Source organism: Pinus tabuliformis, chromosome 2_2, assembly GCF_031772625.1.
Source record: "Pinus tabuliformis cultivar Carrire ecotype Pingquan chromosome 2_2, CPIR1, whole genome shotgun sequence".
In the NCBI taxonomy this organism is placed as follows: domain Eukaryota; kingdom Viridiplantae; phylum Streptophyta; class Pinopsida; order Pinales; family Pinaceae; genus Pinus; species Pinus tabuliformis.
The window spans coordinates 1,246,229,671-1,246,257,078 of NC_142300.1; the positions used below are offsets into that span (position 1 = coordinate 1,246,229,671).

General features: G+C 39.1%; 1 protein-coding gene across 1 annotated transcript in view; it reads left to right on the plus strand.

Moving 5' to 3' along the window:
- The window catches only part of LOC149198012 (uncharacterized), a 131,823-nt gene extending 112,368 nt beyond the window's left edge, over positions 1-19,455 (plus strand). Inside the window, exon 6 of the mRNA XM_089406055.1 lies at positions 19,025-19,455. Within this exon, the coding sequence (XP_089262181.1) occupies positions 19,025-19,135 (111 nt within the window). The 3' untranslated portion in view covers positions 19,136-19,455. The remainder of the gene's footprint in view (positions 1-19,024) is intronic.
- Positions 19,456-27,408: the final 7,953 nt, after the last annotated feature.

Here is a 27,408-nt window from a genome sequence, read left to right on the forward strand (position 1 = left end):
ATATTGGAAAATTAGATTGGGTCAGAAACACTGTAGATCATGCCAAAAGCATAACAAAATTTATCTACAATCATACACTGGTTTTGAGTCTCATGAGGAAACACACTGGAGGCAAGGATATTATTAGGCCTGCCATCACTAGATTTGCTACACATTTTTTGACATTGCAATCTATGCTTTCCCAACATAGAAACTTGCAAAAGATGTTTTCCAGTGATGAATGGAATCAAAGCAATTGGTCTAACAAACCAGAAGGCAAAGAATTGAAAAGGAAAGTCCATGAAGAAACTTTTTGGAGAAAGGCAGCAGAGATTGTGAAGCTTGCTGAGCCACTAGTTAAGGTGTTGCGGTTGGTGGATGGGGAAAGGTTGGCTATGGGCTTCATTTATGAGGCTATGGATCAAGCAAAGGAGCAAATAAAGACAGCATACAAGGATAGAGTGGCAAAGTATGGGCCCATTTGGGCAATCATTGATGAAAGATGGAACAATCAACTCCATCGCCCTATACATGCAGCTGGGTATTTTTTGAACCCACGGTATCATTATAAAGCTAAGGAGTCAGGAGCTTTGAGGGGGGAGGTCAGAGATGGACTGGTTGATTGCATTGAACGCATGATCCCATCGGAGTCTGATCAGCTGGAGATACATCGACAGGTCACATCCTTCAGCAATGCAACAGGTACCTTTGGGAAGAACCTAGCAAAGATTGCAAGAGAAGCAGATGAGCCAGGTAAACAAAAATTTCAATTTTCAATTTCTTAATGGTTTTACAGTTTTACTTTTTTTATTAAAGTTTGTTAAATCATTTATAATTTGAAAGTTAGATATAATTTGTAATTTTGTTGAGCTTCAGCCTTCATCTAACTCATAATTCATTACACTCCTATGTTTTTTGCAGCACAATGGTGGGAGGCCTTTGGTGGCCAGTGCCCTGAATTGCAAAGGTTTGCAATTCGTATTTTGAGTCAAACTTGCAGTGCATCTGGTTGTGAGCGCAATTGGTCTGTCTTTGAGAGGATTCACACAAAGAAGAGAAACCGTTTGGATCAAAAACGGTTGAATGATCTAGTTTTTGTCCAATACAACGTTCGGCTCAGACGAAACCAATTGCTGAACAAAAGACTTGATTCAGATCCCATTGTGTTGGAAGACATTGATCCAACATCAGATTGGGTAGTGGAGAGTCGTCCACCAGAGTTTGATCCTGATGAGGATCTTGATGAACTTGAACATGTTGTTCAACTTCAGCCTGTTCAGTTGAATGCAGATCCCAATCCACCAGCCTCAGTCTCACAGCCAGCAAGGACTCCAGTTGTAGGTGCTTCCTCTGCTCAGCCACGATAGAAGCGTAGCCGCATATCTACTCTATCTCAGCTTGCATCTGCTGCACAGCCTGCTAGTGGTACTGGTACCACTTCTACAGTTGCAGTTGGAGACGATGATGATGATGAGGAGGAGCCATGGGGCCCCTTGTCTGACTCTGATGATGATGATCCAGAGATTGGTCGAGATGATCTTGGCTCCTCTGGTAGTAGCTACTAGCCAGTAGTACTAGTATTGCAGTCTGGTCACCATCACAGTTTACTTTTGTTGTAGAGGCCATTTCTAGCCTCCTTGGTTATTTGTATTTTGTTTTGAGTCTTTGATCATGTATGACAGTTGACTATGTATTGCCATTGGGTACCATTTTGATATAGTGGATTGGTTCATGAGCCTACTTTGATCATATGTTGTCTTCCATCTATATTATAATGCTGTGTGTTTGGAAACATGAATGAAAATCTTTAAAATTATGTTTAAAATATTTAAAATTATGTTTAAAATATTTAAAATTATGTTTAAAATATTTAAAATTATGTTTTTTAATAAAAAAAATAAATATTTAATGTATTTTTTACAACGACCGAGTCATTGAAATCGAGCCGGCCGAGTCATTACCGTTTCGGAGTCGGAGTCGGAGTCGATCCTCGGCCGAGTCGGAGTCTTAAAACATTGGTAGCAGCCATCATCTGTGCAAAGATATTTTTGCTGGTTTCATCGTAATCAGTCTTCATCATCCTGACTGCATTACATGTACAAACATCAGGATCATCACAATCACAATATTTACATTCTGTACAATGTGGGTCATTACAAAATTCTTCATCAGCTTCTTCTGAATCCACAAAGTTTAAATCATTTTCCGATCCAGAATCAGAAGATACAAGCTCATCACAGCTACTAGGAAGATCGAAACAATTTATCTTTCCTTTCTTATTTCTATACTGGACTTTCTTCTTAGATGTATCCTTCTTTTTGTTTGGACAATTTGGAGCTGTGTGGCCTTTTTTGTTACAATTGTAACATATTATTTCTCTATCTTTGGAAAACATTTTTGTATGCTTGTAAGGTTTAGCTTTGTGATGTTTTCCTTTTGGTTTTTCTTGGGAAATCTGGGAATTCTTTTTGAAATGCCTTTTCTTTCTTCTCTTATGCCCCTCAGAATTGCCAGCTTTACCAAGGTGCCATTGCTTACAGAGCTGCTGATAACCATGAGGCTTTTTAGGATTAGTAGCTGCTCTAGCAATCTTCATTTGTGAGCATAATTCAACAATGATAGCTTTAACAGCTTGCCTGATTATGCCAAATTTATAATCACCAACCTTCCCTGGTAATTTGTTGACAATAGCAGAAGAAACCCATTGGGGAAGAGATGCAACAAAAATTTCCTTCCATTTTGGCTCAAGGATGAGATCTGGAGTCAATGTGTGCAATCTGTGAAGGAATTCATTAAAGTACTCATCAAAGTGCTGCATATTATGCAGTTTCATAGCAAGCAGAGTAATTGTTGTAATATCATTGGTTATCTGAGGAAAACCAATGAAATTGACAGTAATGACATAGAGGAGTTTCCCTATCATATTGCTGACAGGCATGTGAGTAACAGGGTCTATGTGGGTAGTGCCATCCTCATTTAAGACAACAGCGTGTTCCCAATCAGCAAGGAGGCTTGGCTCTTTTAATGTCTCAGCTTTTAGCCAAGAATCCAATGTTTCTTCAAACCCTCCAATTATTCTTCTTGTAGCATTAATAAGACCTATATCATCTGCAAGATAAGTCCTATAGCAAACAAGCATGGAATGTAATATAGACATGATTTCAGCTTCAGTGCAATTGTCAATATTCCATGAATAAGTTGCATTTGCAGACCAATCCTTATGATATTCAGATTTCATAAGGTCTCTGCGGTCAGGAGCAGGGTTCCATGTAGTTTCCCATCTAGATCTTGAGGATGTAGCATTTACCTGATCTTTGTCATCATCTGATTGTTCTTGATCTGTTATAGAGAAGTTATCTATACAAGCTTCAAGATCTTCTATTTGTGGTTTTGCGTCTATTTTATGAAGGCTTGTGTCAAAACATTCTTCTTCATTTTTATCAGATGATTCTCTGAACATAGAACTAGAAGATTCAGGATTATTTGATCCCTCAGTTTCTTTGGATTGCTTTACTACAGAGTGTGGATTGAAGAAACTGGGATTAGCAAACAATGAATATGGATGAGAGGAAGTTGGAGGTGGAAAAGTGATGGAACTGGGAGTTCTGATGAGACTTTCCACAGAGGGAGTGATAGACTATGGAACGGAAGTCTTGGGTTCTGAAAATAAGGTTGCAGACTTGTAGGCTTCTTTCTCAGGGATTCTATTCCTTAGGAAACTTCCCAAACCTGTTTTTTGACAATGTCCAGAGAAGTATTGATCTTTACTATCTCTTTTCCATGAGCAGAGGCAGCTTCATGGGTCTTCTTTTCTATCTGTCCTGTTTGTAGAGACAATCTGTCAAGACTCTTAGCAAGAGCCTTATCATTTTCTGCTAGAGTAGTTACACTGCTATTCAGACAAACTGTGTTATAATCTTGTTTCCTTAAAATGCTTTCAAGCATATTTTTCATTTTAGAATTAGCAGTTTCAATACTCTCAAATTTAGAGCTGACAAATTTCTCAAGGCTAGACAGAGCTAGATTTGTCCAATTGGTAGCAGCAACCGCATCTCTAGCTACCAAATTAGGATCATCGGCATGTGATGGAAGTAATTTGTACAATTTTCCATCTTGACTGCTTATTACAAAATTTTTCCAAGGGGGAAATTCTGTGTCTGTTTCCAAGAGATTTCCATCAAGAAGTTCCCACTTGTGTTTATTAGGAGTTCCAGTCCGTATCATGTTTATTTCGAGCTGGGAACAAATTTTTCTTAGTAATTTCTCTCCTTCTATTTGAACAACAATCAGAGTTCTAGGAATATTTGGCTTATTCATCATACTCTGAATTTTTGGCTGAAAAACATGAGCTTTCAAAGGAGGAGGAATTACTACTGGATTTTCTTTCAATTTTTCTTTTATGAATTTCTCTGGATCCTTGATTCTCTTTTGCTTGGCTTGATTTCTGAATTGTTTCATCAAGGATTGTTCAATTATGTTTGCAGAAGGATAATACCATTCATAGAATGATATCCATTGGTTTTCTGTCTTCATCCATTCTTTCCAATGTTCAACATTTTGTCTATTGAAAGCAGGACGATCATCTTTTGGAAGAAGCATTACTTCTTCAAAGTACAAATGTTCCTTCTCATGTGTAAACATATCCCAATTGAACATTTTCTTTTTCCATTGATCATCTGGATCATATGGACTTATACCCTTAAAGATCTTCAAAAAGGCAATTATCTCTGAATCAGAAGGAATTTCTACATGTTTTGGAATTTTGTCAATGGGATTCCTTCTATATTCAGGAATAGGTGAAGAATCAACATATCCTAAACCATAAGTAGAAGAACTAGAGACTGTATGTACAAGCAGTTCTTCTTGAGGATTAAAAAATACAACTTTTTTGTAACTTTCTTCAGAGGAGTCAGATGGAGGAGTAAATCTGATCATATTGATCCTATGACGATCTGATGACTCACCATGTGGTGTAGGTGGTTCTGAAGAAAACTGACAGAATGTTTTGGAGCAGTGTGGATGGTCACAGACTGAACTGAAAGGCTGAGAAGGGCCTGGCTGTGAAAACAATCTTCTGATGGAATCATATACTGCTTGGTCAATTGCAAACTGAGGAGGAGCTTGGACTTGGGCAGGATGTAATTGACTGATTGTAGTTGGAATTGTAGATACAGAAGCAGAAGGTCCACCATGCTGAACTGTGTTGACTCTGGGAAATCGTGTGGTAACTTTGCCGTCTATCTCTGTGATGATTGATTGGGCTGCAGCAACAGGTTTCTTTATGGGTTTACCCCAATTGGTTACCCAGTCGTCAGGAGGACATAAATCATTGCGGGAAACATATACTGGTGCTACAGGATTACAAGAGGAGTCATACTGGATGAGAGTGACTCGGCCTTCATCTTTATCTGGAGTATGTAATACAACAGGAATTGTTGTATTATAAAATCGGACACAAGTAATATAAAAGATGGCCAAATTTTTTGACTTTGTTTTGAAATTTTCATATCCGGCAGTCTGGATACCCAAGGGCCAAGGTTAGACATTGCAGGACATTTGGATCATCTAGTGCAACAGAAAAATCAGGAAAAACATCATACTGTACAAGACCTTTAGCTAGGCTTGTCTCAATACCACCTATCATAGCTTGTGTAAATGTAGTCCATCGATTATCAAATAGGGCTGAGAAAACATAGGCTTTCTGGCCTTTTCTATGTAATGCATTCAGTCCCATCCTCACCATCCCCAGATGGGCGTACTGATAACCAACTTTCAGGGCTGCTTTGATATGTTTGGACTCAAGGAGAGAGATGGTCAGCATAGCATTTAATGTTAAGTTAGCTTTGATAGATTTCTCTTTGATTTTTATCTGACTAAGAGCACGAAAATTAAAAGAGGAAAGTCCTCGATATACATCATGGGGAGAAACTGGTGGAAGTTTCCAATTTACAGTAGGATCTGTCTCTTCTTGTTCAATAATGGCGGAATTGCCAAAAGTAGATTCAGAACGACATAACCCTTCCAAACCGTATTTTAAGTCATTTTCAGATTTTATAGACTTAAAATGCTTTGTACCAAACATTCCCATAGTCTCAGAAGATTCAGCAGATGAATTTCTATTAAATGCATCCATTTAAGATGAGTTGAATAAATACCCGTGTAGAGACTTGCAGTAAATGATGAAAGCAGAATTGCGGCTTCCTTCTGAAGGAGAAATTGCGGCTTTTTCGCGTACCGAAGTACGAATTCTCGTCCAACGTCTTCAACACTCTTCAACGCCAACTCCGGCAACAACGAGCTACAAACGCTATTCAGGACTCAAGCGAATTCGCGATCGACTCAAACAATATCTCATCATGACAGATATTGGGAGAAGATCATCATGACAGATGCCAGCTATGAAGGATGGGGAGCAATTTTATGCCAGAAGAACCCTAGCAGCAAAAATGAGGTTGAAATCTGCCAATATGCCTCTGGACTATGGGCCAAGAATCAGCTGAATTGGTCTAGCCTGAAGAAAGAGCTTAGAGCAGTTTGTTTGGGAATATCAAAGTTCAGAGATTTTGTCATCTACACCAAGTTCACTGTTAGAACGGACTGTCAGGCGTTAAAATTCGCTATCCATAAATGTGACTTTGAAGATGCTGCTATGGTCAGATGGATAATGCAGCTCAGCCAGTATAATTTTGATATTGAATTTGTTAAAGGAGATAAGAATAGTTTTGCAGACATGCTGAGTAGAGAATTCTTGTCTGAACATTCAATACTAAGTCTACATTGCAATTATTTAAGAAGAAGGGAAAACACTGTTGAAATAGAAACTCCCAATGGATGGGTAAGCTATGAGCTTGAAATACCAGTGCTTATTCATGATGTAGATTGGTATCCAATCAAAGAAATCAGACATAGGGAAGATATTCCTTATCTATGGACTGAAACAATGCAAGATGAAATGAATCAAGAATCAATTGAGGCATTGGAATATCTGGAACATATCGGCAGCATACACTATACTCTTGAAATAGATGATGAAGACGATGACAGAATGACAAGTTGCCACATCACACTCCAGAGGTTTAATAACCATCTTCATCGGGATAATTATGATCCTGACAGACAAAAAGAATCATTCTTCACAGCAATGAATCTCCAAAACTGTTCAGCCAACCTATTTTATTCAGTACAATCCTCATTTCTATTTGAAGGAATGACAACAAAAGCCTTAGAAAGAGAAGACCCTACTCCAGACTGGTTCATAGAGTGGTGGAAAATATATGGACTCTCAGCCCTAGTCATAAAGCCATATACACTACACATGCTAAAGATTCCTGGTTTCAGTGAACCAAGGTCTCATATGAATGGTATAGTGTATAAGTCTGTCGAAAATATTGCTGACATAAATGATTTCTCTTTTTTGCAAGGAATTCGAAGATGTGGCCATATCAGGTGGTTTGTCACAAACCACTACAAGGCTAGGATGATATCTCCTAGTACAAACTATGAAGATTTCCATAACCAAGTTGATATTTCATCAAACCCTTTCTAGAACATCAACTTTTTAGAACCACCTGACAGAAACAGTTCGCAGACTTGGGAATCAGAGAAAGAGATAAGAGTACTTCAATAATTATCTTGTTGAACGATTCTGGTACCAGCACTATACACATCCACAAATAGAATATTATACAATGGACTAAGTGTTGTCTTTCCAACCGACGATGGTGTTGGACGAGCTTTCGTGGATTCCCTCGTCCTGGAATCTCCACTTTGTACAATCGAGATTTGCATATCTCAAAGTTCAGTCTTTTAGTCTTTCGAGGGTTCTCTTTTATGAATATCCTCTGTGTAATTATTGTGTGTACCAAGATTCGGTCCCCACATGCCACTGGCTCTTCGTAAAAGGAGTAGGGACGAGATAACAGGGAAAATCTTTTCCCTGCCCGAATCTTGCTTTCAGCGATCAATCCTGATCTGTCCAAAATTTTATCTTGAGTCATCAATTTGTACAACAGTCCATTCACGGATGTTTGTTCCCTTCCTGCCTATAAATAAGTGGAGGCTGGGAAGTAAGACTCATTCGGGTTTTGGAGAGTCTAGAGTCTTGGGAGTTCTGAGTCGAGTAACTTTCCTGCTCTGCATCTGCGGACCATAGGGTCTGATCTGCTTGCAACACGAAAAGTCACTCAGGTCATTTTAGATTTGGTTTGGAAGCCTGCGCATCAGTGTGCTCGGCACTGGTGAGAACCTAAAGTCGCTGAACCATTAGGAAAAGTCTTGGAGTTTGTTATAGATTTCTGAGGCAGAGTCTGTCTATCGCCAGGTAGCCTCCGGTAATACTTGTTCCTTGAGAACGGTATGCAGTCCTGTAAATGCGACGACAGTCGACCTCTGTAAAGAAATCATCCTTCTGTAATCTCTGCATCCATATAATAAAATTCCCGTTCGTATTTCCGCAACTTGCTGTGTTATTTTTATCTGTGAAAGATCTTGTAGAAATGGGTGTTATTTTTATCTGTGAAAGATCCTAGGCTACTTGACCTCCCCAAACAAGGCTTTTTCCCCTGCAAACATAAAAATTTCTCAGACTTGTTACACATAGAATCTAATTTTGTTTATGGCCAGAATATGCCCTAAATAAACTTGGCCTTATCTCCTCTCCTTCGTTGCCTGCACCTACCTAAATGTAATTGAAACAGTCACAAAAACAAAACCCCAACTTGTCCTATTCTCTCCTTCGCTTAGACTTCTAGGGCTGTGGCTATCTCAGGATACTCGAATTCCTTGCTTGTCTTGACATGAGAAAAGGATGCTTTGATGGAGGGTTTGAATGAGGTCTTCAATACTTCTATCTATATGACTCCCATGGGTGCAACAAACAACGCTTTGGGGCACCTTTTCAAGCCAACTGACTTGAACTTGTTGTTACAAGCACACACACATAAAATTTATTTCTTTCATTCAAACCCCTCTTCCATGGTTGCCTTAGGATCCCTAGGCTCCTTTTAGGGTTCTCCACTTGCCACCATGTCAAGCCTTCAAAATACAACTTAGTTTTGTGCCCATCACTTTGGGTACAAAACCCATCTCTTGGGTACTTAGCCCACAAATGATTTTTGTGGTGCCAAATTCCTCCACAACCCTGTACCCTAGGGTTTGGAGTACCTCCCAAGCTACCAAATTCAACACACCTCCTCCCTAAAATTTCGCTGTAAGCCCTAGATTTTTGTCGTAGCCTTAGAAGGACCGATATTAAGGAGATAAAATTATGGAGAAAAGTTAGTATTGATCACCAATGACTTGGACTAGTGCCTTAGGCATATGTAGTCAAGGATGAGACAGATAAACTAGATCCTTTCTATGGAGGCTAAAATATTTGACACCCTAGGTATCAACTTTTAGCATTTACCCAATTCAAAAGAAAATGGAGTTTGATGGAGAGATTAGATATTTCCTCCACTAGGAATATTCATTACGTGTTGTACAATGAATAACATATGCAATACTCAGCTAGATAGCCTTTCAAAAGTAATTTTCAACAGGGAGGGCACAAAATAACATAACCTAGAAGCAACAATTCCATACATTAGACAATTTTAAGATAGAAAATCTTCAACAATAAGCACTTACAAGACAAAATGTAGTATATACATCTATTACCCAAAAAAGTAGCTCCAAAGACAATAAAAAATAACTTCCAAATATCGAAATGCATCCAATAGATCTCCAATAGCCAAAAAGGAACAAGTACAAATTTATCTCAAGAAGACTAATCTCAAGTGTGATGATGAGGTCTCTCATATTTATAGATGTCCAATCAAGTCTAATATTAGCCTAAATCCCCTCTTAGTTGTCAAATGGAGGGCAACAACTAATTGTGATTACAAGCCAACCACATAGCCAATGTGAAATCATAAAAATTAACCCACAAGAGGGCCAAAATGCTGATGTCATCATTGCGTGAGCCTCTTGGAGGCATGCATTGAGCTCTCTTGGTGCCAAATTGAGTCAAGAGGGCTCCAAAAATCATCCTCTAGGGGTTGGCCCCTAGATATCCATGCAAATCATCATGTGGACCCCAGTTTTGTGTTTGGGGCACAAAATGGGTCTCATGGGTCTCTTGGTGATAGAATAGCCTAAATCTGCTCCATTGTTGAGGGCTTAGAGAATGGTGCTAGCCCTCCCATGTCTCAAAGGGTGAGACAAACCTCATTTGGGCCTCGGATCAACTACCAAACCATGTGTACACTGCTAAGCCAGTTGGGGCATGCTGGTCCAAGTGCATCATCTCGTGAATAATATGGGGCAAAGTGCAGAATGTTGTGGTATTGTAGGTGCCCATAGTGTGGAATGATGATGCTCTGCAAGTAATAGGATTTCCATGGTTCTCAATGCTTCACCTAGAGGGTGCCATATCCTCCTCTAGTGGACTTAGGCCCCAGTTAAGTTGCCCAACCCATGATGAAACCACCTGCCAATCACACATAATGTCCAGTGCTGCATCTTCACCATCAGGTACAATAATTCATTAGTGCATCTAAGTGAACCAAGCTTGTTAATCAAGGGCATATTGAGACTTCATATGGGGCTTGCCTTCCAAATTTGGGGTTTTGATCTCGTAATAGTGTTACCTCCCTAAGTAGGAGTGACTAATAATCGATCCTATTAGGTGTTCCCAACCCCTAAGGGGAAAGACGTGTCGTTGGTACATCCTTCAATTAATAGGTGGCATGTGAATGATGATAATGGATGGGGGGTAGGGGTCTCAGGGCCAAATTCCATGGGTACAAGGATAACAATGATGAGGGAAGTCCACATATTGGGTATACAAATGTGAGGAGGGAGCATTCGTGGTTACATGAATTACCCCAACCTTTGTTTTTCCACCCTTCTTATTTGCCTCTTGCTTTTTCTTTGTATTACTGCTTGAAGCTGCAGGAAATGAGAGCATGCTGTGAATGATGTAAAGCATTTATTACCCCCTTAAGGTGGGGCAATTCATTGCCCACCAACGGTTGGGACGTGCTTGGGTTCCTTTGATGATGTGAGGGGCACTCATGGGCCCTAGGAACCAGGGTGATGGCCATAATGATAAGGGGTAGAGCTCATGTTTAGCTTTTGCCCATGTGCTATTATTAAATATCCCGACCATCTTTTGCATTTTATGATTTTCTTTTTCTTTTGTTTCTTGCTTGCGGCCATGATAAGCTTTTAACTTTCTTTAACTGCATCAATCTCTCCAGCAATGTTTCCAGACTCGACCCAGATATGTGGACCAGGGGACGGGGAGTGCTAGTGCCTTGTGGATCCAGTGGTCATGTGAACTCGAAGTAGGAAAATGATGAAATATGGCTTGTAATGTGCAGAGGGGAGTGAAAAATGTGGAACGGGAAAACGAGACCACGCTACCAAAATCGGGGTTTCCCAAGTAGTGTCATTCCTAAATTCATAGGCCAATAGGGGAGATCCCACAAGACTATGATTGAGGATTAACCCCCCCATTTAAGGTGAGAGAACAAAACCATGGTCAAAGCCTTTCCTTCTTCCAAGTCACTCAATAATCCATGGCCTAAGTTGCATGAAGCGCCGAAACGTTTCAAAGTTTCCGAAACGGGTATGTTTAGAAACGTCACCTCCCAAAAATGGAAATGTCAACCGAAACATTAACCTAAACGTCATATATATATATATATATATATATATATAAAAGTGAATAACACATTATCTTGCAAGAAAAAAAGGAATACGACGCATAGATGACAATTTAGAAGGAAAACCAAGTCTTCATTAACTCTCATAGATGATTACATGATGGTCGAGTTTTGGTTGAGTTTCAGTCAAGTTTCGGAGTTTTAGGTAAGGGTACAAACCGAAATGTTGGGTTCATAGAAGTTTCGTGTAACATAGTCCATGCCCAAAATTCCCAAATGAAGAACAAGGATAAGCACCCAATTGCACAATGAAAAACACATCTTTTTGGGACAGATTGCCCACCTTCTAACATATGCTCTCAATAGATTGGCGAGGGAACATACAAGTGATGTAGGGAGTGAAGATAAAGTGGCACATCACATCAGCTATAAGGCGGCTCGTAGGGGCTGCTGGCTCAATGTTGCATGAAGCGGGGACGAAACTGGGGCTTTTTTTGGAAGCGGGGATGCGGAAGCGTCATTTCATAAAAATCTAGGAAGTGAAGGGTCTGCAGAAGCGCCATTTTCCAAAAATCTAGGAAGCGAAGCGTCTGCTATATATATATATATATATTTATTTATTTATTTATTTTTTTATATTTTTTTTGCATTTATATTCAAAACAAACATCCCAAATACCAAATTAGTTGTAGAAGACATGAAAACATGCATATTTTTGCATAAATCAAGATAGATATGGCATCCATGATTCCATTGTAGTTACTAGTATGTATATCAATGATTAATTATTCGAGCATCAACCATCTATATTCTAGCAATTACAAACATACATCAAATTTTTAAGCATATTATAAAACATAAAACATTTAAGCATATTATAAAACATAAAACATTTAAGCATATTATAAAACATAAAACATGGAGCACATTGTGATTTATCTAGCAAGTGAGCAACTATCAACATTTGTCATGTCCAAAATTCAAATAATAATGTTTACAAAATAGGTCACTTGGTCACCGCCAAGACAAAAAAGGTTCAAATTCACAAGCCTACAAGTCTAATGATTAATCTATGACAAAAGTAGTAAATTGTGAATATATCTACTAATCTCTCCTCCTTCCACCCCGAAGAAAACGTGGCAGCGGGCCTCCACGTGGTCGCAATGAAGAAGATGGTGCCTGTGGAAGTTGTGGCACTGAAACTGATGAAGACAAATCCCCTGCTGTTGGTGTTGAACCATGGAACCTGGGAACCAAGGGACCAGATGGGGGTGGCATCTCAACTCGATCATCATCATCCTAGAATCGCTCAAAAAATTCATACAAAAAAAAAACTAGTTAACAAAAAAAATTAAAAACATGAATTAGAGAAATGCTTTATAAGCAAAATTCATACCACAATGGACATACCTGGATAAGAGCATCCTCTAATTGCTCTAATTGCAACACTCCATCCTCCAAATTGGGCTCCTCTAGATTCTTGTCCCAAATCTTAAGGTCTTTATTAGTCTTTGCATCATCACAGTAATGGGACAACAATCGCAAGTTGTAATGAACATAAACCAAGCTCTCTGCCTGGTCTAAACTCAACCTGTTCCTTTTAAGACTGTGGATGAAAGAATAAGAGCTCCAACACCTCTCTGCAGAAGAAGTGTTTACCACCTGTGATAGCACCCGCAATGCCAAAGTCTGTAGAAGTGGAGTAGTCCCTCCATGCATGTTCCACCACTTGAGAAGAAAAAGTCTCTCGATCTCTAATTGCATGCATGCTCCCAAATGGACTAGTGTTAAGTGTATAGTTGCTCAACTATCTTCGTACCATGGTAGCGTCCTCCTCATCAGGGACTAATTTACTCAATGCAATCATATATTTTTTGTGAACCTCTTGATCTTGGTGTGGTTTTCTCCTGCTTCCTCCCAGATGCTGGTGTTGAAAGCCATGATGGATGATAGTATTTAGGTGTCAAAACATATGCTAATGCATGCAATGGAACATTTAGCATTTCCCATCGGTTTTCCACCTCTGCATGAATATAATTGTACAAGGTGATATCTCTAGGCTCAACAATGTCTTTAATCTGCCCCAACATGCTATCCATTTGCTCATACACCTCCCCAATTATTGGTCGATCTCAATCTCCAAACTTGATCATGTAATAAATTGGTTTGGTGAATTGCAAAACATATTTAACCCGTGACCAAAAGCACATGTCAAGAATAGTGTCCTTGGCTGCATTAGCACCATCTCTATCAGTGTTAATTTCATCCCATGTTTCAGCACACACCATATTAGTTAAAGCTTGTCTCACCTTCACTAGCCGCCTAAAGGTGAGGTAATAACTGGCAAATCTTGTCTTTGCAAGTTTAAGCAATTGCAACTTGGAGTAAGTGCCATAGAAGTAGTTTACCCTTGTATGCCCTGTGATGAATTTAATGAGTTGCTTCCCTCTCTTGTAAAGCTCATTAATCGACCCACATTCTTTATGCTTCACAATATCATGCATCAAAAGGTTCAATGTGTGAACCAGGGACCCAGACGAAAAGATGTGTGGATGAGTATGCTCAATAATTTTTCCTGCTGCCTTACAATTTGCTGCATTATCTATGATCACTTGAACCACATTATTCGGACCAACATCTTTGATTGATTGCAATAGGCGATTTGCAATGTTTTGGGAAGATGCACTGATGGAGGAGTCATGACATGTAATAAATACTGCACAACTAGCATAAACACCAAGAACATTTATCAAATATTGGTTTCTAATATTTGTCCACCCATCTGATACAATGGATACCCCACAATCTACCCACTAATTTGTAAAACGTGTCAAAGCTCTTTGAACCTTTGGTTTTTCTATTTCTAATAACATTGTTCTAGCTTTCTCATAGTTGGGGGACTTGTATCCTTTTGGGGCTTCATTGATTGCCTTTACCATTTCATGCCAATGGGGAGAGTGAAGCACATTGAATGGTACACCGCAAGCACAAAGAAATCGGACTATCTTTCCATCCACATCATCCCTCCCAGCAACATTAAGGAAATCCCCTATTGTTCTTTTACCTCCAGAGCTTCCAGAAGTACCATGAGGAGATGAGCTACCAAATCTAGAGGTTGCACTTGATTCAAAATGAGTTTTTTGTTTCTTTCTTTTTTGTTGTGCAACCTCCTCTGTTTGGATGTATTTTCTTCTTTGTTCAGCTGAAATGTTTGGGCAAATTTGTATCCCCACAGCGCCCTTTTTTTCATCACTGTCCATCACCCCACAAAGATGCCTCCTCACACAAGTATATGAACCACTAAATGATTTTTTTCCATGACAACCATGAGGGCACAAAAATTTGTAGCTTCCACCACCCTTTCCCCCTTCAAGTTTGGTCACATAGTTCCACAAGGGTGTTAATGCAACTTTCCCCTCTAGTGTTTCGGTGTCCCTTTCAGGTAACTTCATCCCTTTCCTCTTCAAACCCTTCCTCCTCATCATACATTGGGTCTTTCATATTGGGACCACTATGCTCTTGTGCTTCTTCCCTTTTGTTCATACTCCCCTTTGCCATCATTAAAACCAAAAGTGGAATGATACATAGAAGCCAAAAGAACACCATCTTAGAATATGGATATAGGTGGTGGACAACCTACAATTAAATGAGCAAGTAGAAAGAATGGGAAAGAGTATGAGAGGGAGGAGAAAATTACAAAAATAAAATGTCAAAAAAATAAGGGAGTCTGGGGTTTGCACTTACCTCTTTAGTTCTTGTAGATGGAAGTCCTCCAAGCTCTTACTCCAAGCTCCTCCTCTTCGTAGCTCCTTCTCCTTCACTCCTCCAAGCTCTCCTCTCTTCTCCTCTCCTCTCCTCTTCTCCTCTCCTCTCTTCTCCAAGCTCTCATAAACTCAATGTGAGAAAATGAGAGATGAATGGGGAATTAAATCCCTTCATTCCTCACCCTAACCCAAGGTGGACCCTCCTCTCCTCTCTTCTCTTAGCTCTCATAAAATCAATGTGAGAAAATGAGAGATGAATGGGGAATTAAATCCCTTCATTCCTCACCCTAACCCAAGGTGGACCCACCCCAACCTTTAAAAAATAACAAAAAAAAAACAACAATTTTTTATGCGCGTGGTGGAACGGCGGAAGCTGTATGGAATCGCTCGTGATCTGTACGCTTCGTACTCCGAAGCGACATGCTTCGTACGGCCGAAGCGCCGTACGAAGCGCGTTTCAGAAAAACCAAAACGCGTTTCGGTCACACGCTTCCGAAAATTCCAGGAAGCGTGTTTATCAACCCGAAACACATTTCAGTTTTTCCGAAATGCGCTTCGTACGACGCTTCCCCCACGCATCCGTACGGATCGCGGATCAGGGTTTTGATCCGGGGAGGGGGGGGGGGGGGGACGTTTCCTGCAACACTGTGCTGGCTACTGGCCGGAAGAAGATGAATAGGAGAAAAACTTCTCCTAGGGGTGCCCACTTTTGGTGGGCAACAAGTTTCAAGAGGATACAATGTCTTTTCTTCTTAGGACTTTGGCAATTCTATTAGTGACACTACGGATGTAAGGTATGTATGCTTTCCCTTTGCAAGGTTGCGAGTTGTGAGAGGAGGGTGGTCTTCTGCTTTGGGCTTTCTTGATGGTTCTGTTAATGTCCTTGTTCTTGTAGCCCGTGCACTAGAAGATTTTGGTCAAGTGTTCTATCTCTTGTTTCAAATGTTCTTTGTCAGATATTCTAAAGGCTCTCGTTCTAAGGGTATTCAGGATCCCCATCTTTTGTGCTGGATTGTGGTGAGAATCAGCATGCAGATTGCTGTCTGTGTGTGTCTTCTTTTTGTATACTTGGTACCCCAAGGTTCCATCTTCATTTTTGGTAAGAAGCACATCCAAGAATGGAACTCTTTTATTATTTTCAGTTTGCATGGTAAACTTTCTGTCTTCTGAGATTCCATTGAGGTGATTCAAGAACTTGTTTAGCTCATAACCCAATAGGGTTAGGTGTGCTTGTCTTTGGCAGGATCTTAGTATTATACAGATTTTTAATTATTATGTTTCTCACATAGGTTCTTTGTATTTTTAGGATAATATATTTAATCATAATAAATCTTATTATATTTGATTATACATTAACATCATTAACGACATAAACATATATTATATATGCTTTAATACATTAAAATTTATTAGAATTAAATATAATTATATTAAGATAAATAAATATTATAATAATGTAATAATAATAGTAATAATTATAGGTAATAATATTGTAATCAATATAATATAATTATTACTCTTTATTTATTTATTTTCTATTTATCCTTATTAACTTAAAAATTTCCTATTAGATTAACCTTAGGACTTTATTATTCTATCCTTGATATTCTAGGTTTTCTCACAGGTTTTTTGCTCTTCTTTGTCCCTTAACTAATTTGTTTTTGGTGTGCTGCCACAGTGCTCACTGCGCAGCATGTGTGCTTATTTTTACTCTTTAGCAGCTCTTCACTTGGCAAATGATCTTGAAGATGAATCTTGATTTAGATTCAAACATCAATTACAATAAGATGGACACTATGGATTATCATCCCGTTCTACATTCTAACAAAGGCTCCCTTCCTGAGATAATTGCCCAGTGAGGAAAATACATCTAACAGGAACCTGGAACTGCTCTAGCTGATCTAGCCCTCTGCAGATCTTGCTGGCTGATTTGGATCTCCCTTTGTTGCCCCTTGCACCTTCCTTGAACCCGGCACACTTGAGTGGAAGTCCTTCTCAAGTCTCTCTATGATCTCACTCTCACTATGTCTCATGCTCAAGATGTGTTGTGTGTCTTCTCCCTTAGCCTAGTCTTCCCTTTATAAGTTTAAAATATTGATCGAATCCACAACCCTAATATCAAAAGTGATTGATGGTTGAGATTTGATCTCAACATCACTTGAGAAGTTGAGATCAAAGGTTGAGATTCATCTAATTCACTAATGCAAATAACATTTGCATTTCATTAGATTAACTCACTATATCTTATAAAAAGAAATTACTTTAATCACTAAAGCAATTGCGAAGGTTGAGGGTCTATTAGGTGACTTTCACATGTTTAGACACTTAGGCCTGTGTAGAAGTACCTGCCTGAGCTACAAACATCAACACTTCTCCATTTGATCCCCTTATTCTCATGTGATCTTAATAGGATATTTTAAAGAACAAGAGACAGAGAAGATACAATGTATCTGGTCACATGCATAAAGCACATAAGGTGACTAGGTCAAACCCTAACCCTAATCTACTCGGCCAATGCATGCTCCTGCATGGATAGGAGTGCCAGAGACAGTTATCCCCAATTGGGTGATAACTGTGGAATGCATGCACAATTGTGCTTGGGATCCGTGCTTTTGACTCCTCATGCAAGTGCCCTAGCAGTCCCAGGTTATCTACACTGTACTCTAACAACAGATAATGCATGCAGAAACAATTTCTGAAATAGCCAAATCAACTGAAGTGGATCAACAGTCTAAAACAAGAACAGGTCCAGCATGCATGTGCCCTCACCCTCTCTCTCCTACTTAATTCTAGCTCTGCTCCCAAGAACACTAGTTCTGAGCCATCATACTGATCTGCTGCACTCTTGTATTGACTGCACAGGAATCAATGTAGCCTCTGTACAACTGCTGCACCATACAGGAGAACCAGCTACCGAGCTACAAGGTTGCCACTATCAGTAGAGTCCAGGTTGGCAGAATGGTTGCCACTATCAGTAGAGTCCAGAATTCCAGGTGGACTGTAGCTGGAAATGTGAACTGAGGTCCTTAGTGGGTTTAATGGTTAAGAGCATGTGTTTCTTTCTAAGAGGTCATAGGTTCAAAACCAGAGGGAGGAAGAGTATGTACACACCTCCGTAGACTTTAGCAGTCAAATCACTGCAAGGAGGTGGGTCTCTTGTCCCACAAACAAGGGGGTCTCATACACCAATTTGATGTTTTTGGCTTGACTGTGAACCTAAAAATAGATTATTTCTATCAATTGCTGATCAGGCCAGTGGTTCCTATCATGAGTTTTACTTTGAAGGGGTTGGCCTTATTCACACAATGGTCAATAAATCATGTGTATGATAGACATAATTTACCTTCATGTTGTTTGTTCCATAAATTTTAATCGGTGAAACGGCGAGTTCATTGTACATTTACTCTTGACAACTTAACTTGGATGGTCTTTGAATTTGGTAGCTGAGAAACAGATAGTCCAGAAGATTGGAAAACTACATGAATAGGATATCATCATTCTTTTCAGTGGTAGTAACTCGTAACAAGAAGCATTTTATTCAGACACATTTTTAGAGAAATTTTAGATAGTATTGATTTTTTTCCAAAGAAAGAATTAAAAGACAGATGGTATACCTTTACATGTATATGGCAGGCAAACCTTGCATTTGCGGCAATTATGCAAAGAAACGTTATTGGAAAGGTCATGATCACCTTTGAAGATAATACATTCGTTGATGAAAAAGCAGCCAGATCAAAACTTTGATTTCCAGATTCCAAATCCAGTAATAAGGAAGGAATAATACGGGGGTTTCAATTGTCGAGTCTACTGCTAGTGGAATAAGACACAGAAATCACCTGGGTTTTAGATTTACACTTGTTCTGCATTTGAATACAATGGAGATATTCATTATTTAAGATTTCTTAGGCTGAAAATTTAGCTGTTTTCATATTATTTCATGTTGAAAATTCAAATGAGTGCATGTAAATTCTTGAACAGGAGTCATAGAGGAATAAATGTGATTTGTTGTAGTTGACAGCTTAAAATTTTCAATGGAGTGGGCACTCTTTGGATAGTTTTTTCAATTCTCAATTTCCAAGACATGTACTTTCTAGCTTGTCTTTTCCTTCTGGCGACATTCTTCACATGTTTTTTCAATTTTGATGGTGGGCACTCTTTGGATAGTTTTTTCAATTTTGATGGTGGACACTTTTTAGATAGTTTTTTCAATTTTGATGGTGGGCACTCTTTAGATAGTTTTTTCGATTTTATAGTGCGCACAATTTTTCTTTCAGCTCTTTTTATTTTTATTTTTTTAATTGTTAGGTGGTGGGCACTCTTTGGATTGTTTTTTCAATTTTGATGGTGGACACTTTTTAGATAGTTTTTTCTATTTTGATCTTGGGTTATTTTTTAGGTAGTTTTTTTTGATTTTATAGTGCACACAATTTTTCTTTCATTTCTTTTTATTTTTATTTTTTTAATTGTGAGGATATACATTTTTATATCTTTGTCATTGCTTTGCATTTTTTAACTTGAACTTTTGATGTATTATTGTTTCATTTAAATTGTTCTCTTTTTATGTATGGATTGTATCGTTTCATTTAAATTGGTGTCTTCTTATGTATTAGTGATTGGTTTTTTCAATTTTGATGGGGGACAATTTTTAGATAGTTTTTTCCATTTTGATCTTGAGCACTGTTATTGGTGTTTTCTTATGTATTAGTGGTTGGTTTTTTCAATTTTGATGGGGGACAATTTTTAGATAGTTTTTTCCATTTTGATCTTGAGCACTCTTTAGATAGCTTTTTCGATCTTATAGTGCGCACAATTTTTCTTTCACCTCTTTTTATTTTTATTTTTTTAATTGTTAGGATATACATTTTTATATCTTTGTCATTGCCTTGCATTTTCTAACTTGAACTTTTGATGTATTATTGTTTCATTTAAATTGTTGTCTTGTTATGTATGGATTGTATCGTTTCATTTAAATTGGTGTCTTGTTATGTATTAATTGTTAGGGCTTGTGACAGGGCTAATATGATTCACTATTATTTGTGGGTTGTAAGTGCAGGTTTAAGAGTGAGTGTTATGTTTATGTATATGTTATAAATTATGTTGCACAAGTTTTAAGAATGTGGGATAAAGAAATGTGGATATGGTTGTTTAGAACAATTTAATGTTATTGTTAAATTTATAGGGATTTGTTTTATGTGCACAATGAATATTTATATTATTTTTTTAACAAATGTATAGAAAATTCAAAAATAAAGAAAAATTAAAATTATAAAAAAATCAATTTAATTATGATATATATTATTAATTGGAAAGCAATAAAGTCAAATTTATTTCATTGGCAAATGCTTCACGTTCAATGATGAAAACTTTAGGTAGGTACCGTGAAGAGGGCAGAACAAAGGGAACATTAGTTCTAGTGTAAATATATTGCAAGTGAAAGATCAACACTATCCAATTTTGAGGCAAAGCCTTAGTGCTGGTACATTCTTTGATACCTTAAGTTGTTCAAAGTGGGGAAATTTGCCCTCGAGCTTGACAACGTTGTTAGTGGTGTTTAAGAAAGATACAAAAACTCATTTGCAAGGTCTTTAAGATCAACCGAACAAATAACCCTCCTCCCACATGTTGCTTATGGAAGAAAGTATCCTTTGGTTGATTGGGGTAAACAATTTTTCAAATTAATAAGTAGATATTGATTTTTCAATTTGTTGATAATTACAAGTGGTGAATCATGTACTTGATGTATTGAAAGGGTCATTCACTTCAATTGATGTTAAGTTGCTAATGGAGGGTATAAAAAATCCCTAAAAAAGTGCGAAAGCTAGCAAGTGCAATTTCTTATAATGCTTGAAGTAGAAAGCCTCATCATGCATGCATTATGAGCAAATGTGGGGATTAAGAAAAGTTTATTAGGGTTTAAAGGGTTGTGTGTTTGATAATTTTATCTTTCAATCATATGCAAAGTTGGTCATACCATTTTGAAGATTGTTCCAAGTAAGTTCAAATTTCTTATTCTACGAAATTGAATTGTAGTTAAGGAAATTTTAAAAATGAAGAAGCAAAATAATCGATGTTGTGGCATCATGTTGATCTCTCAGTAAAGCTCCATGCCAAAATAGAAATCTAAAATCATTTCAAAACATTAAACATCATAAAAAGAAAGAGAACATATTTTCTTTGCTTGGTGAATTTTCTCTCTTTTTGACTAGCCTTGCTAGCACCTTTGCATTAGATAAGTATTCAATAGGATACCAACCTATTAGAAGCAGAGAGGCAACTTGATGGCACCTGATAAATTCAAAATTTTGACTTTTCTTTTTGGTTTTTTTACATCGAAACATGGGGAATTTTAATTATAAAAAGAGTAAACAATCATAATAAATCCATCTGAGGTCTTCCAAAATTATACACATGGAATAGATCTAAACCACAATACATATCTTAATTATATTTGTTGGCAAAACTTTTGTAGTAGCTACTATTATTGTAGATTCTATAAAACTACCTAAGATATATATATATATATATATATATATATATATAATTTAAAAAAATAAATGGTTATGTAGAAAAAGTTGCAGTGGGTGGCTTCTTCTAGTCCTTGATTAGGTGATCTTGGTTCATGTTCACTTATCTCCACAACTTCAAAAAAAATGTTGAATTGTCTCCTCTTTGTTTTCTCCTTGTTCAGAGTTCACTTATGCCATTTAATTCAAAATCCTTGAGTTAGCCTTCATACTCAGCTATTAGGTCTCTCAACATGGTACATTTCACTTTGAGATTGAAAACCTGTTGCTTTAATTGGGAAACATTGTCGTAATAAAGGAAACCCGAGTAATTACTTGTTCGTTGTCATGTACCTCGACTATGATAGAGCAAATAGACAACCTATTTCCTTGTATTGTTTCTTCATGAGATCATAAAATCCTCTTAGTTTTTGCTTCCCTCGATTGTCCATAGTTCCAAATGTATGAAATTAAGATAAATGAAAACATTTATAGGGAGGTAAGGCTGAAAACTACAACAGTGGACTTACTTGGCAGAACGTAGAGAATTAGGGGTCAAATATTCACTTAGAATCACAATGTTCTATAAAGGAAACACCTAACCCCAAAAAGAGCCAAGATCACACGTAAAAACATACAAATAGAACCTACATGAAATCAAAACTGCAAACAACAAATAAAGTGAGAGTAAATGAATTCATGAATTAGGAAACAAAGCCTTGGTTTGAAGGAGATGGTTGGTCTCAGTGTTTGGCCACAAGAGGAGGATGGAATGACAAACTTGCTTGTGCTTCCCACTAAGATTCTCCATGATCCCATCTCCACTAGGATATGAAACCAAGACATTTAATACCAAAACTCCATACTAGGATGACCAAGCTTGGTAAAAAGATTTACCTTGTGATCAACATGTGTGACATTACGTGAATGGTACTTGTCATTTGCTGTGTGAATTTCCGAAGTTGTCGCTGGATTAGATAATGTTGCATTAACCTTTAGAACCCCAACTTTTAATCTTGTAACTTCATTTGACAAGTGTCAACATCATAATTATACTTAATTAGAGCTTGGATTTATTTATATTTTATTTTGAAGCCCTGATACCTCCTTTGAAACCTTGTTCAAAATTGATGCTATTTTGTGATTGGTAGGAAGTTTAGTACATTGTGATCTCCTATCAAAATGATAGAGGAATATGTCATTTTGATGATAGTCTTAGGCCTTTCAACAATGCATATGCTTATGTTTGGTTGGTTGTTAATGGAATTTGAGACCCCAAGCATTCCTTCCTTTCCTTGGGATCAGTTGTAGCGGATACAACCATCCTCCAAAATTTTGCCTTAGCTTCGTTTTGGAGTCTCCCTACCAACTATCCTTAGTAACATGTCTTGCACTGCCCATGTACTTATGCTTCAATTGAGTTTCTTTGGCTTATCAGCTTGTGTTCGCTAACTTGTTTTCCTTTCACCTGTAAGCTGACTTCTCGTGACTTGGTTTTCAACTGGTTCTTGTGCTGACTTGGAGAATTGCGCAGAATTGGAGGGAAACCAACCTTGCTCTCCAGAATTGCACAGAGTATCATGGTAGCCAACTGCTCTCCAAAATTGCGCAGAGCATGCATGCTACCTTCCCCTTGAAAATTGTGCAGAGCAACCCATCACCGGGCTTGCTCTCAGAATTTGCGCAGTTCTGGTTGGCAACCTTGGCTTCAGTCCAGAAATTGTGCAGAGCTTGAGGGGCAGCCAGAGCCACTCAACCCAAAAACTGTGCAGAAGTAACTCCAGGGCTTGTTGTCTGTTGCATGGGCTCACAAGTTGACTGGTTCCCTTCAGGACTGAGCAATCTTGCTTTTCATGGATGGGCAACTTTTTCTTGAAAAAGAAAAAAGCAAAAAGCATCCCTAGATTTTAGGGATCTATTTTTAGCAGTTGGGGGTTACATGCAAAAGTTGTTTTAGAAACCTCCCGCCAAGTGTCGCTTTTTCCTAGATTTGTGGCATGCGCGTCATAAGCCTCGATCTTGTCAAAACTATTTATTCGACACTTCAGAGCTCATTCTTCACTTCGATCTTGGAGCTCTGGCATTCCCAACACATCTAGGAACCTTCGGCACGCTTATTGTAGCTTTTTTCGAGTAAGTCGCTTTTCATGTCTTTTGCTCATTTTCTGCTGTTTTTTGTATTTTGGTTTGTGTGGGTGCTGTTTGCTTGGTTTTGCTGAAAGTTTGCTATCGTTTTAATGCATATTAGCTTGTAAAAGCATTATTTCAAGTTTTCCATTGCATTTCCTTGCTGTCGTATGCATGACACTATTTTTGCACTCATAGTCGCCGTTGCGGCAACTCGCTTCACACACGTAGTTGTTTTTCCATTTTATTGAATTCTGCACTCACTTATTACATGCATGTTCATTCACTCAAGTCTGCACCCAACTTCACATATGCATTTAGTTCTACTGTTTTCAGTTGCTCGTTGGCGGGTTTGAGCTGCCTTGGCCCAGACCTTGCCTTGGCCGGCTTGCATTGCGCATTTCTAGGATGGAAAGCCTTGCCTTGCTCCCATAAATTGTGTAGAGCCTGCCTCACACTGGCCCCTCAGGATGTGCTCTGCGCAATTATGAGAGGTAGTGCCTCAGTTGGCCCCCGGGATTGCGCAGTGCAATTTCCCAGGGAACTGTCACGTTGACTGAAATTGCGCATTACGCAGTTCCAGTCCTCAGCAGGCCAAGCTGGACTGTGCTATGCGCAGTTTCAACAGTTAGTCAGCTCACTGGAACCCTGGACTGTGCTCTACGTAGTCAGTCTCCCAGCCTCCCTGTGAAAATTGCACAAATTTCCTAGTCAGGAACCCAGGTGTGTTGCATGTCAACCCTTAAGTTGCTTTGGTTTTTCAACTGACATTTTTCTTGCCATGAGTGTTGCCCTTTCTCCAAGTATCACAAGTGTTCATCAGTCTCTCAGCAGTACAGGTACAATGGCTTCCAAGAAAGAAGGGTCAAAAGACACTATTGAGAGCGCAACTGGAGATGTGGTTGAGCAAGTGTCAATGAGCTTGCCCATCTATGAAGACACTAAGTTGTTCACAGACAAGGAGATCAAGATCAAATGGCAAGACATCAATGACATCTTTTCAGGCACCTTCGAGGAGAATCTGGAGGACCGCAGAGTCTATGTCAACATACACAAGTCTGGCTTGTACTGGGTTGCATGTAGGTATCTTGCATTTCCATGTGTGGACATGATCCACTGGATTGTCTTGCATACTGATCCAGAGACAATTGTGTTGAGCAGTGTTAGTGGAACATAAATTTCTACCTTCAGGGCAAAGAACTTTTAGGAGATGTATCACTTGCCACAGCCGGTGATCACAATGGATGCAACCTTCACTAATCCCAGCAGCAGTGCAAACTCAAGAGACATCTTGAAGAGCTGGGTAAGAGAGTTGTCTAAGTTTAAGACAACACCCAACCAGGTATACAAGACAAAGATACTACGGAAGGCTTATCAGTTCTTGGTCATCTTCGCATGCCGCTTATATAACCAAGAGAGTACAAAAAACTTCTCGCAGATTTGGGTGGTTGTGTTGGATCAACTGGCGAACGAAGGAAGACCTTTCAATTGGTTCGACATGTTGGCTCTCTAGTTAAAGGGGCAAGTAACAGATGCCCGACATCTGCCCAAGGGTCAGCAAGCAAAGCTCTTCATGTATGCCTACATTCTTGATGCAATCTGTCCCTGTCAACAGTTCCCTGGCTTCGGTTGGGCATGAACACCTTCAAAAACCTCTATGCACACCTATTGTAGGTTGTTCTCCGAGTGTAGTTTCTGTGGAGTTATACTACAACTATCAGACCACTTCGTCACCCCGGTGTACATGATGATATTTGAGCAGGATCTGCCTTGCATGTCATAGGCAATGATGGAGGCATTAGTTAACATAGCATATTGGTATGCCTCACCCCTTGGCACTTTCATCCGGATGTACAACGCAGAGAAGGCTTCACATGTGTTATCGAAGTTTGCCATGGACAAGCTGGTCATGTAAGAGGTTGCATACCACATCTCGATAGGGTTGTTAGCGAGACTGCACAAGAAGAAGAAGGCACCTTGGCCTACTCTTCCTTTGTGGATCAGGTTGTATGAGATCCAAAATCTCAAGCATGCTGAGGCCGAGATGGAGGAATTCAAGAGGTTCACCTTCGACACCAGAAGTTTCAATCCATATGACCTGCATTGCTTAGTGGAAGACCACTATGCGAGAGTGTATCATCCTTGGATCCACGGGGCATGTCATTGGCTTGAGGAAGACCCATGGAGATACTGCTATAACTCCTCAAGGCTCAATGAACCGGTCAGAGTGGCTGTAGAGTGGTTAGCAACGCACAAGGAAACAACATCTCAGAGGTGGTTAGTAGCGCATAAGGCAACAACATCTCAGAGAGCAGCAACATCAGCAACAATAGAGGGCAGCAGACCTACGCTTGACAAAGGCAAGAGGAAGGTTGCCAACAACGTAAAGGCGGAGAAAAACTGCAAGTTCAAGGCAGATCCACTTGTATTAAGAGTAGCTTTGGAGATTGAGGCAAAGAAGCGACAATGCAACAAAAGGATTGCGCAAAGAGAGAGGGAGAAGCAAAAGCTGGATGAGGCAGAAAATAAGTTGCAAGAGTTGAAGCAACAACTAAGGGAAGAACAAGAGTTGCGCATAAGAGAGAAGGAAGCACGGCAGGAATAGGAACAACAGGAGGCATAACATGCACACATTGATGAAATTGTGTCAATATAGGTTATTGATTCAACATAACAACTGACATATATCAAATAGGGTGAGCAGTCACAGCAGCAGGACTTTGCTCAGGAGATTGAACATATGGACACAGATGTGGTGCAGCGAGAGCAAGATTAGGATACAAACCTCATGGCCAAAGACCAAGAGGTCACTCCATTGACTTTACCAGACCCGGGAGCAGAGCAAGTCCCAAGTGATGAAGGAGACACCGAAATCCTTGAAGACAATTCGGAAGTAGATGTGCACAACATATCTTTCGACGAGTCACAACACAGAGTTTCGCTGTCGCTCAGAGTGCCCACTTCGGATGCCCATGTATCTCCTGCACATTTTCAGGAACAAGTGATCGTGACTGATGTGCGCAAACATCCAGCTACATTGGCCAATGCTACAAAGGCATATGCCGAAGCCACCAACTCAAGTGTGAGATTTTTGATCGCTGAGAACAAGCACACGACTAAGGAGTTACAAGCGGCTGAGCATAGAGAAGAGAAATCCGCAACATCCGCCAGAGCAGAGTTGAAGAAATCGATACTTGATGAAGTATCATCTCTCGAGACAATCATGCAGAAGCTGTACTTCAGGTTCATCACTGTGCATAAGTCAGTTGTCCATCTTAACGGTTGGCAGCAACGCTGTGCTAGGAGAGCACACATCTTGATAGACATACACACTGCTGTCGATCACATGCAGATATGGAAAATGAGGTACAAGGGAGCCCCATTGTA